This window comes from Saccostrea echinata, unplaced genomic scaffold, assembly GCF_033153115.1.
Source record: "Saccostrea echinata isolate AGI-Se365-2 ecotype Australia unplaced genomic scaffold, CSIRO_AGI_Sech_v1 ptg000003l, whole genome shotgun sequence".
NCBI lineage: Eukaryota > Metazoa > Mollusca > Bivalvia > Ostreida > Ostreidae > Saccostrea > Saccostrea echinata.
Window position 1 is genome coordinate 13825800 of NW_026889752.1, and position 12957 is coordinate 13838756.

General features: G+C 33.2%; 1 protein-coding gene across 2 annotated transcripts in view; it reads right to left on the reverse strand.

The window, feature by feature from the left end:
* The window catches only part of LOC133178602 (cation-independent mannose-6-phosphate receptor-like), a 79271-nt gene extending 66693 nt beyond the window's left edge, over nt 1-12578 (reverse strand). For both annotated transcript variants that reach the window (XM_061313334.1, XM_061313333.1), the window contains exons 1-5: nt 12381-12578; nt 8846-9146; nt 8160-8391; nt 7606-7817; nt 7343-7505 (exon numbers count right to left, since the gene is read on the reverse strand). In XM_061313334.1, the coding sequence (XP_061169318.1) occupies nt 7343-7505; nt 7606-7817; nt 8160-8391; nt 8846-9146; nt 12381-12514 (1042 nt within the window). In that variant the 5' untranslated portion in view covers nt 12515-12578. The remainder of the gene's footprint in view (nt 1-7342; nt 7506-7605; nt 7818-8159; nt 8392-8845; nt 9147-12380) is intronic.
* Between the last annotated feature and the right edge of the window lie 379 nt (nt 12579-12957).

Consider the following 12957-nt stretch of genomic DNA (forward strand, 5'->3'; position numbering starts at 1 on the left):
ATGTTTCACAATACATGTATTTGATGAGTTATTTTATATTTGCGTCAGCATGATGAGGACATGTATTAATTGAAGTTGTTAAACAATTTATTGCATGAAATTTTCTACATTTATTAAGTTTTATATATAGTATCGTCAACAGATACTAGAAATTCCATTAATCAAAAGACACCGTAAAATTTCAATAAACTGTATAAGTATTATTGTATAAAAAATCCACAAAACGTCTCAAATAAAACATGCAGTTCTGCAACAAGGAATACTCAGTCCTCGAATCATGTTAACTGAATTTTCGGAAATGGAGAAATTTGGGGATCGACGCTTTCCAAGCATGGAGTATCTCGTAATTAGGGAATACCAAATTCGTAATAAGCGTTTGTCACACATCCAACAGCGAATTAAGAAACCGCCGAGAGTGTGTTGGTTTAACAATAGTTATTTTATTTCTTAAGATGGTAAGGTGTAATGTGAAACCATTATCCATAAATATTTTCCCCCAGATTTTTTTTTTTACTCTTAATAAATTTTATTGAAATTTTACAGTTACACAACGTAAAAAAAGGATGTGTATACGAACTAACTTTTTGTATTTGTTTCATGTTCAGCAAACTTTATGTACGAATTGACTTTTGTGGTTAGCATACAAATTGACTCCTTATATACGAATCAGTTTTTGTACGAATAAACATTAAGTCGGCGTAGTTTAATGAATATTCATAAGGCGAGAAATATTAAAACGGCAAATATCAGGAATTAAACTTTGCGCGCATCTACAAAATGTCATTGAAATAACTTGAGAACCATGTACATTTTATTTTCGAACATTGAAACGACCCCACTTTCATTATTTTGTCTCTGCAAAAATCGCCGCTAGGGTCCCCGTGATTTTACACTGTTGTTTATTCATAGCCCAGACCAGCAGCAATAGCCTGTGGCTATAAATAGCCACCGTCTAAAAAATTACCAAACGCATATTTATCGACCCACACTAAAAATACAGGCAATGAAAATAGATTTCTATGTCTCAGCATATATCTTTAGATAATGTCTAAATACCTGCCAAATATCTTGTTGATATCTCAATTAACAAAAAAGTTATACCCAAAAATGATGCTAAAATTGTCAGGAGTGCAACACCTTTTTGTGACATTTTGAAATTTCAATATTTTTTGGAGACTTGTGAAATAAATAATAATGCTTTATGTTGAAAATAAAGACTTTCCTGATAATATTCAAAGTATTGAGCTTTAAATGTGGACTGTAGCAACTTTTGTTTAATCAAGTTGTGGTCATAGCTGATGTTTAAAAAAATGCTATACCATGTCAGGAGTGCAACAGAAACAAGAGGCCCATGGGCCACATCGCTCACCTGAGTAACTTTGGCCATGCTGTTCATTACCAGACTCCCCCCTTGTAATACCTATTGTGGCCCCACCCTCCCCCCCAGGGGCCATGATTTGAACAATTTAGAATCTACACTACCCCAGGATGCTTCCACATAAGTTTCAGTTTTTCTGGTCCAGTGGTTCTTGAGAAGATTTTTAAAGATTCTTCCTATATATTTCAATGTAAAACTTGGGATTCCCCCTATTGTGGCCCCGCCCTATCCCCTGGGTCATGATTTGAACAATTTAGAGTGTACACTACTTGAGGATGCTTCCACATAAGTTTCAGCTTTTCTGGCTCAGTGGTTCTTGAGAAGAAGATTTTTAAAGATTTTTCCTATATATTTCAATGTAAGACTTGTATTTCCTATTGTGGCCCCGCCCTACCCCCGGGGGTCATGATTTTTACAATTTAGAATCTACACTACCCCAGGATGCTTCCACATAAGTTTCAGCTTTTCTGGCCCAGTGGTTCTTGAGAAGATTTTTAAAGATTTTCCTATATATTTCAATGTAAAACTTGGGATTCCCCCTATTGTGGCCCCGCCCTATCCCCTGGGTCATGATTTGAACAATTTAGAGTGTACACTACTTGAGGATGCTTCCACATAAGTTTCAGCTTTTCTGGCCCGGTGGTTCTCGAGAAGAAGATTTTTCAAGATTTTTCCTATATATTTCAATGTAAAACTTGGATTCCCTATTGTGGCCCCGCCCTACCCCCGGGGGTCATGATTTGAACAATTTAGAATCTACACTATCCCAGGATGCTTCCACATAAGTTTCAGCTTTTCTGGCCCAGTGGTTCTTGAGAAGAAGATTTTTAAAGATTTTTCCTATATATATTTCAATGTAAAACTTGGATTCCCTATTGTGGCCCCGCCCTACCCCCGGGGGTCATGATTTAAACAATTTAGAATCTACACTATCCCAGGATGCTTCCACATAAGTTTCAGCTTTTCTGGCCCAGTGGTTCTTGAGAAGAAGATTTTTAAAGATTTTTCCTATATATTTCTATGTAAAACATTGATTCCCTATTGTGGCCCCACCCTACCCCCGGGGGTCATGATTTGAACAATTTAGAATCTACACTACCCCAGGATGATTCCATATAAGTTTCAGCTTTACTGGCCCTGTGGTTCTTGAGAAGAAGATTTTTTAATGACCCCACCCTATTTTTGTCTTCTCTTGATTATCTCCCCTTGTGAGGGGACTTGGCCCTTCATTTTAACAATTTAAATTCCCCTTCACCCAAGGATGCTTTGTACCAAGTTTGGTCAAAATTGGCCCAGTGGTTCTTGAGAAGAAGTCAAAAATGTGAAAAGTTTACAGACGGACGGACAGACAGACAGACGGACAGACAGACGGACGGACGGACGACGGACAAAATGTGATCAGAAAAGCTCACTTGAGCCTTCGGCTCAGGTGAGCTAAAAATGTAGTGTAACAGTTGCCAAATAAACCTCAATTGTAAAATTCTTAAAGAAAATTAAGACCAAAAAGAATTTTCCAAGTGTAAAATAATAAGTGATATACATTTTAAAACTTTAAAAATGATATATAAATCACAAGCAGCATTAATGAGAGTCAAGTATATGTGCATACCCTATAATGTCAGGAGTGCAACATTTGATGTTTTGCTCCCAAGCATGAAAAAAACTATTATCATTATATGATTTTTATTTTGGAAAATAAAGACACAAAGAACATTTTTACCGAATACATTTATCAATTACAGGATCTGTCTGTGCTTCAGATCTATATTTCTATGGTCAGGAGTGCAACACATTTTTTTAAAGATTCAAGTTGTGTGACGAAAACACTTCTATTCATGCTTAGTAGTATTCATTAATTAATAATGATCTTTTTGTATGATTTAATACTAAATTATTGACAGTTTTATTATTAAAATCCTTCCTTTTTCAATTTTATCAATTCAGATGTGTTTTTATTGATCTCTTTGTGATTTTTTTTAATGAATGTTAAAAATAAACACACTAAAAAATTGTCATAAAATTCAAGTAATTCCTCCTGAACTTCACTGAAACAACAGAACAAGTTCTTATGTAATTTTCACTTCACAATTCTACGTTAAAGGCCCCAATGCTTTTGGTCAGGAGTGCAACAAATATGTTAGAATTATAAATCATCCAATAAGGCCAGAGTTTTTTTATTTTCTATTTAACGGGAAGCGCCGACCCAATTTTTTCAAAATACCGAAAAAAAAATAGAAGAGGTCAATCTCACTTTTATTTTTAAAATACCCGCCGACTGTGTCATTTATTGATGGTTTGAAATAAAATCGTGTTTGTTGTACACCATATTTTTAATAAATTATGTACACGTTTGACATAGCTTGTGTTAATCAAATTCTTGTACGAGCGTCTTGCTGATTATGATATCGTAACCAGTTTAAAGAACTAGTTTATCGCACTTTTTGCGGGTTCTATCAACAGATCAACAAGCAAAAATGCCATTTCGAGACATTTATAGATAAAAATGACGAGATAGTAATATTAAATCCATTGACGATAAAGAGAAAAAAGATCCTGAAATCGGAATGAAGGCATCAACAACCTAAATACACTAGATGCACACTGAACCATGTGAACTGTTGAACTTGTGTCTAAAGAGTTGGGGGTAAGTTTTTTGACGTCTTAATAAACTTTCTGTTACAATTGTTCGATGGTTAACATTTTTTGATACATTTTTTGTTTCTTTTAAAGATGTTTACATTGCATATTTAATTTGATCACATAACAAATTGAGGTAAAATTCGCGGTAAAATTTAATTTTACAATGAATTATGTTTAACTATATGAGGGACATAAAATTACGATTAAAATATTTTAGATACAAGTCCATGTCTCTTGGTTGAATTAAATGAGATCAGGATTCCAACAAAATTTCGATTGGAAAAGAATATTCAAAACTAACACTGACAAGTGACAGCTAATTGGAGTTGCACACATTATCCTGTGGAAAGGTAGAGATAGAAAGAATGAAGTCGACAAATTGTCCAATTTAATATTTTAAATGCAAATTGAACAAAGAACAAAATTATTATATTTATAATATAAGAAATGTGTTATTATCAAAAACTCTTAAAAATTGTTTTGTATCTTCATTTAGAAAAGAAAATACTCTCATGTAAATACTGTTTTTTATCTTTTACTTTCTAACTACTACATGTATTTGGTTATATTAATAAAGTATCTTAAAGAAACAATGCATTTTCTGTGCAGTTTGATTTCTTGGTGGAGACCCAACCATTTGTGAAGAGTTCAGAAGACTTCCAAGATGACTGCTGTTGTTTGTCAAATAATTTCAGCTGACAAATTTCCATCTGAACCTCAAGAATGTGTTTGTCCTATACTAGGAATGCATTGTCAAGTTAGCTATCAACCCCATATCTTTCTCCAAACTTCTGTTTAATCATAATATATGTAGCTTAAAATATTTCTTATCATTACTTTTATAAATTTTATACAGTTATTGTAGGAGATGACCAAAAGACGACATCTATAAATTTTTAAGCAGTGTGGATTTTTCTGTTATCTGTGTATCCAACATTATTGTTGCTATATAATAATTTAAACTGTAAATTTTATTGTTTTGCTTTCATACTAGAATTTACAAGTGTAATTAACCACAGTAGGATGACACATGCATATAGTTAGGAGTTGTATCTTTTTATCCATATTTGAAATCCAAATAAATGATAAACAAAATTTTATTGTGTTTTCTTTCATTTTTCAACATTCTATTAAAAAAAAAATTCATACCATTTTTGGGTTTTATTTTTTTTTTATGGTCTCGACTCGACAAATTTTGAACTTTTTATTTTTATTTTATTTCGTCCCCTCGACCTGACTTTTTCTTAAAAATTCCCATTAAACAGAAAATAAAAAAACTCTGGCCTAAGAATAAAAATAAAGAAAAAAAATGATGAGTATGATTTTTCTGGTGGGTTACTGTGTTTGTCCTCTAAAGGAAAAAATGCTATAAAATATATTTTATCTTCTAAACATACATTTAAGCTAGTTTTTTGGCATAAATAGGGAATAATTCCATATAAAATGCGAATTTGAAATACTTTCATCTGTTTTAATTATGAAGTATTGGACTATAAATAATGTACCACTTGATGTTGCCAACACTTATTGATTTTTTTTTGTTCTATGGTTTTAATTTTAAATTTTACTGCAGTCAGGAGTGCAACAAAACTGCTTTATAATTTCCAATGCCTTTTAACTATCTTTACTAAAAAAATAATGTTCAAAACACTATGTCTACTAACAAATTACAGAAATTTTACAGTCAATTCAGGGAATAGTTTTCATCATTTCACATAATTTTATATATTTAAGGTCTTCCGTCTTCAACGGAAGACCTTCTTGTTATTCTTAGGTTTCTTTCTCACTTTTATTTTTATTGTTTTTTTTTCTTACCGATTTTGTGCACGCGATTTCTCAAAAACGGCTCGATGGATTTCCATGAAACTTTCAGGACTTATGTAACATCAATTGAACCTTATGCATTTTTTTCTGTTTTGATGACGTCACTTCCGGTCTGGAGATATTGCCGATTTAATGGTTTTCGAAGGGTCGGGTTGTCCCCAGAGTTTCTCATATACGGCTTTAGTTAGAAACATGAAACTTTCAGGTATGGTAGACCTATGTCTGTAGATATGCATAATGCATTTCATTTTTACCGGAAGTGCCGCACGTCGGCACTCACTATGGCCCAAAAAAAGTCCTATCGGGAATTTTAAATTTTTTAACACTTTTTCTATAATATCTTTTTACCTGTAAATATTTTGTTAAAACATATAGAACAAAAGTTGTGTAGAATGTTACGATCTTTCAAAGGATACCACAATAAGGGCCTGGCCCCTAACATTAGGGAGCTAGAGGGGCCAAAAGTGTTTTCCTGATATCTCAAAAAGTATTGAGAATTTGTATAGCTTCATAGAAGAAAAGTTGTTCAAAATGACAAGTAGCAGCTAAGGTGACCATTAAAAGTCGTCAAAATGACGTCACTTCCGGTCACACCGAGAGTAATGGTAAATGGCTCATTTTTGCACATATGACTGTAGAAGTCTCTAGATCTCAATCTCATCTCCTTGAGATTTAAACGGAAGACTTATTTGTTGCTTTGCAACAAGCTCGTCTAGTTTTAAATACAATTTCTATATATTACACTTTGCAAATGGTCATATTTTAAGGTCTTCAAAATATGAAAAACCTGCCGTAAACGATGAAAAATATCAAAACAACAAATTGATTTACAAAGTAAGAATGGGTTATTGTGTGTTATAATTTTTAAAGCAATGTTAAATAAAATACATATCAGACGTCAGGAGTGCAACACAATAATGTAACATAGGGTCACTTCAAATTCTAGATTTAAAGAATTGACCGGACAAAAGAGTGAATTTTGGGGAATTTTATTGCATCATATTTTTTTTTCATATTAAAACTTTTCAAACCAGAATTGAAAAAAATTATGCAAAATAACAATCAAAAAGCCAATTTTTGTTACATATACAAGAGAAGATACTCATGCAATCAAGGTCTAGATTTAATCCTTTATACCCCTTTTACCATTTTGAAGCATAAAAAACCATAATTTCTTGTGATTATGTATTTTAGAAAGTCTTTTAAAGTGTAATGAAATTTCTTTTTTCGAAAGAAATCTTACTAATAAAAATTCTGAAACTTTTTAATCCAATTGTCTATTCTATTGCCACTTCAGGAATTTAAACTAGAATGCATGTGCAATATGATGATATAAGTGAAAAATATGTTATAAGTAGTTGAATTTTTCCAAAAAATTTCAGTTTGGTGGTCATTTTTTTTAATTCACCCACAAGTCTAACCTATGAGACTATTAGAAATCTATAAAGTACCATGACAGACAAGGTTTGATGTAAGTTTTGTGTGGAGAGACCACTGTACCTGGTGAGTTGGTGAGTGGAGTTAGATCCACATCAATATTCCGTTGTGGATTGCTGAGGTGGCAGGTGGAGGAAGAAACGGACACTTCCGGACAGGCATGTTCGGTTTTCCATAAGACTCTGTATTGACAGTTAAAATCAAACTCAAGCTCAGGGTCCTTACTCTAGAAACAAATACACAACAATAATATGAGTAACTCTCTTATCCAATGAAATATTTACTCAGAGTATGTAGTTTTATACTAGGGAGTAAATGTTATATACCCCTCCTGTCTCTGGACAAACAAACTGTATAGTGGTTGTAGGTTTGGCTGTACATCCAGGTACTGTGACATTGGAGCTATAAGTCAGAGTCAGGTGACTACTCGTGTCCATCTTTAACCTCTGTGTGGTACGTCCCATGTCTATCACTGTATTGTTGTTCATTCTACACGCAGCACTACCAGTAGGACAGCGGGATGTCTTATCACCTTTAACTGGAAAAATTCTACATCTAATATTTTATATTTCATACACACACAAACACACACACACATACAATGTATATATATATATATATATATATATATATATATATATATATATATATATATATATATATATATATATATATAAAATAATAATAATAATATATACATATTTACAATAGAGGTCAACATTTGGCTCTTTAATTGGAACGATCTCGATGAGTATAATCAGATGAGTTAAAAATTTGTTACTATTAAACATTGTGAATAATGATTAATTCAACCAACTAAAAACCAATTTTGTTACTTGGTGAGAGTGATGGAGAATAAAGGTCCTCCAATCTGCCTTACCTGATGTTATGTCTCGACAGACATTAATGTAGAAGTCCCATCCTTCTGCCGAGTCTACCAAGTAACCTCCTGTTGTCTTCACTAGTGCACTTAGGTCATGTAATTTACCATCTTCATCATACACATAGCAGGGTACTTCATGATGAGAGACAGGTATATTTTGACAAACATAACTCGTTCTCCATTCAAAATATGATGTGCAGTAGGTATAAGATAAAAACTTGGGCATTCCCTGAAAACAAACATTACAAATATAATTAAATAATGTGTCAGACTTATAGAAGAGTATATGCACAGTTTATATATCATAGTTGGTATAGAACTGAGGCTGATCTGGCTCAGAGTCACAAGTAAGATAAACACTGGGAAAGATTTTTTATCATTTAATTTTCCTTTTGTAAGACAGCTGATGTATGGTTTAAGGAGGCTGGGGGGTCAACAAATTAACCACAAATTTAATTAACCACCAGATTTAACTTAATTTTTTAGATATGATATCTTAGGCTGTCAACTATCATTTGGCAAAGAAAAATTTCAAAAATTTTAGTTTTAAAATTTGATCATTTTCTATGTCTTCATATGGAGCTCTTCTTCTAAAGGAGATCAATATTGTCTAAAAATGGCCACAACCCCCCAGCCTCTTTAATATAAGTCAGTACAAGCAGTGGTGCAAGCAATATACATACTAGAGTTTTTCCACATTTGAGATTGATGATACTATTGAGATTCTCTCCCGACATCTCCGGGCAGCTGTCCCCACTCCTTATGATCCACACCTCTGCAAGCTCCTTGTTGGATGGAGCTACCAATGTGGTATTGGTGTAATTGGCAATAGAGAGTGCCTGACCATCTTTGATCATACACATCACAGTATCTGAGTGACATTCTGGCCTCACTGTTCCTGCTGTACCAACAGGAAGTCTTCCACACAAGTTTATTTGATATGTAATATTACCATCATCTGACCTAGACTCCCATGGACCAAATCTGGAAAACACAAAATACATCCATAAAACACAATTATAATACATGTACATCCATAAAACACAAGAATACATAAAACTTTGTTCTTTGTATATGTAACCAAACCTCAAATGTTATCAAATAATCAAGCCTGACATGTAATCAAGTAAAGTTTTGTGTAATCAAGGCTGGTATGTAATCAACTAGGATAAGTTCACCATGACTCAGACACATAGCTTGCTTCAGACAATTTTTAATTAATAAACAAACTTGCATCAAACGTAAATTTCTGCATGTTTTGACTTATTTCCATCTTAAGGTCAGACGACACGTTCCTCAAAGATATGTTTTGAATACCTTGGTATTATGTCAAAAATTATTCATAATTGTCATTCTCTTGTGATTTCTAAATTGTTTTCAATATGTTTTATAAAATAAGTACACCAAAAATTGTGACGTTGGTATTTCAAAAGATTACCAATAAGGATTTTATAAGAAATGTCACCCTCTGGTATCTTGCCCAAATGCCTGGTAAGGTACCTCAATTTTTGGTGAGGAAACTTGTTCAAGTAGCAATAATTTAATGACAAATTCTCGGGAAAAATTATATATTTTTTAGGAACGTGTCGTCTGACCTTAAAGCCAAAGATTTAAACTTTTTAACAATGCCAATTTTTTATTACATGCATCCTGTGGTTATAGAGAAGAGTAAAAATGTGTTTTATGGTGACAGCTTTTTGTATGTGATAGAAAATCTTAAATAACTATGGCAAGAGAACATTATAATGAACTTTTAATTTAGCTGTCATGTACAATTATAAAACCCTGAAATGCTAATTTGTTTGTAAAATTCATCTAGGTTTTTAAAACCCTGAAATGCTAATTTATTTGTAAAATTCATCTAGGTTTTTAATTAGTTACAATATATATTAATTGTTCCATTTTCCATATTTTACCCTTTTTTATGCTCGTTCATTTCTTCAAATAATTATTTTCACTAAAATGATTGATCTTACATAAAATATCACCTTTGAAAGTAAATTGCTCTTTTTTGCAATAAGAATCTAAAATCTGAGAAGTATGATCTCTTCCATTCCATTGATCGAGTTTTACAATCTCATTTCAGAGTACTGACATGTTGCCAGACTTTCCAACACATTGCACTTTTGAAGACCAGGGATTTTTGCCTAAAAATTGACATATTTTCTCTGTGTGTGCATGCACAGATTCCAATTTTAGTCTTTTTCAGACTTCTGGTGGCTCTGTTTTCGGAATTTGTCTACATGCACTGTTCAGTGGTATGTAAAATGTCAAAACACAACAAAACAATAAATAAACAAGAGGCCCATGGGCCACATCGCTCACCTGAGTAACTTTGGCCATGCTGTTCTTTACCAGATTTCCCCCCTTGTAATACCTATTGTGGCCCTGCCCTACCCCAGGGGGGCATGATTTGAACAATTTAAAATTTACACTACCCCGGGATGCTTCCATATATAAGTTTCAGCTTCTCTGGCCCAGTGGTTCTCGAGAACAAGATTTTTAAAAGATTTTTCCTGTATATTTCAATCTAATACTTGCATTCCCTAAGGATTCCCTATTGCAGCCCCGCCCTATCCCTGGGGGTCATGATTTGAACAATTTAGAATCTACACTACCCCAGGATGCTTCCACATAAGTTTCAGCTTTGGCCCAGTGGTTCTTGAGAAGAAGATTTTTAAAGATTTTCCTTATATATTTCAATGTAAAACTTGGATTCCCTATTGTGACCCCGCCCTACCCCCAGGGGTCATGATTTGAACAATTCAGAATTTTTACTACCCCAGGATGCTTTCACATAAGTTTCAGCTTTTCTGGCCCGGTGGTTCTTGAGAAGAAGATTTTTTAATGATCCCACCCTATTTTTGTCTTTTCTTGATTATCTCCCCTTGTAAGGGAACTTGGCCCTTTATTTTAAGTATTTAAACTCCTCTTCACCCAAGGATACTTTGTACCAAGTTTGGTTTAAATTGGCCCAATGGTTCTTGAAAAGAAGTTGAAAATGTAAAAAAGTTTACAGACGGATGGACAGACAGACAGACGGACGGACGATGGACAACAGGTGATCTGACAGAAAAGCTCACTTGAGCTTTCAGCTCAGGTGGGCTAAAAACACACACACACACACACACACACAATCCCAGACAGATTTACTGCCTGTCCATATTGTTATTGTTGTCAATATATATGCTTGTACTATTTGGAGGTAAATCATAAGTTAAGATGAAGGGTATTAATAAATCACCTGCAAACAACATATCAAACACAAGTAAATAAAAAATTGTTTACCGGTTGTATGTTCATTTGCCCTAAAATTTGTTCGCCCTTGACGCTGTTCGCCCTATTTCTTGTTTGTCCAGAGTCCAATCGCCCTAAAACTTGTTCGCACAGGGTTCGTTCGCCCTATTTATATTGCAGAAAGTTGAATAATGAACCAATGGATTTTTTTTTCAATAAATTATATGTACATAGATACATAAATTGCACATGGGAGACAACAGATGTATGCATAGTAGTTTGATGAATTTCAGTTCATTTTCCTTCTTCTTATATTAATATAGCTCCATAATCACAGGGCCTATTAATGTCTAAGTCCTTTAATTCTTTTCAAAACATATCACAGATTGTAAAAAAACACGGATATGAACCTCCAAATTACAGTGACATTATTAATTATAATTAAACCAATTTAGCATGTAAAAAGCATTAATATCAAATTTGAATTATTTAATCAAGATTAAATTTAAAAAAATTACTGTAGCAACATTTGAAAAAAAAAAACATCAAATCGTAAAATATTGAATTAAATTAATAATAAATGTTAATATTTGCTATATACTGTATATATATTAGGGCAAACGAGATATAGGGTGAACAAGATATAAGGCAAACAAGAATTATGGCGAACGGACCCTGCGAGAACGGACTCATGCGAACAGGTAGATAGGGCGAACGTACCCGATACCTCGTTTAGACGTTTACCAGACCTTTGGACAAAATATCGAACATATTAAATCATTATGTATAAACCTGTAAACCTCTGTATGCAATATTATATATACAGATCATTATATTACATATACCATCTCTGTTATCTCACAAAGGTTCTTCATTCAGTTCTCAGATGGCGTTTAACAATAGAGGCAAAGTGGTTATTAATCGAATACTAAATCTCCAACATTCACAAGGAAATTCGAGCTACTTTATAGAGTGTAGTACCTTTCAACTGCGGATAAGTCAACATTGTTAATGCTGCAATGCTCCTGACAAACGCAAAGTAAGAATATACATGAACTCAAAAAAAGGATTAACACATGACAATGGTCCTTGCGACACAGAAAATGATTTTTCATAATTATTTGATATCGTTCCTTCCTTGTCACGTGGATGTCGCCATTAACCAAAACATTCTGGTGCGCGCACACTGAACCGCATCACGTGACTTTTAACTGTTTCACAGGCATGGATCCAGGGACCCGTACCCGTTTCACAAAGGCCTAACGATTAAAAAAAATATATTTCCAAATTGAATTTGTTAATAATACGGTTATGTATTTTTTTAATTAATTTTTTTTTTTTTTGGTTTTTTAAAGATATAACAGAAGATAACTGTAGGTCTGTAGTTTGCTGGTCTGAAAAAAATTGGGATGGACGACATTTTTTTTTCAGACCAGCGAGATACAGATCTGCAACTAAGCAAAAGACTTTTTTTTTTAAAGTCCATTCTGAATTAAGCTAATCTCGAGTAAGTACATTATAAAAGTTTGTTAACATTCTTGAGATCTTTTAAAGTGTA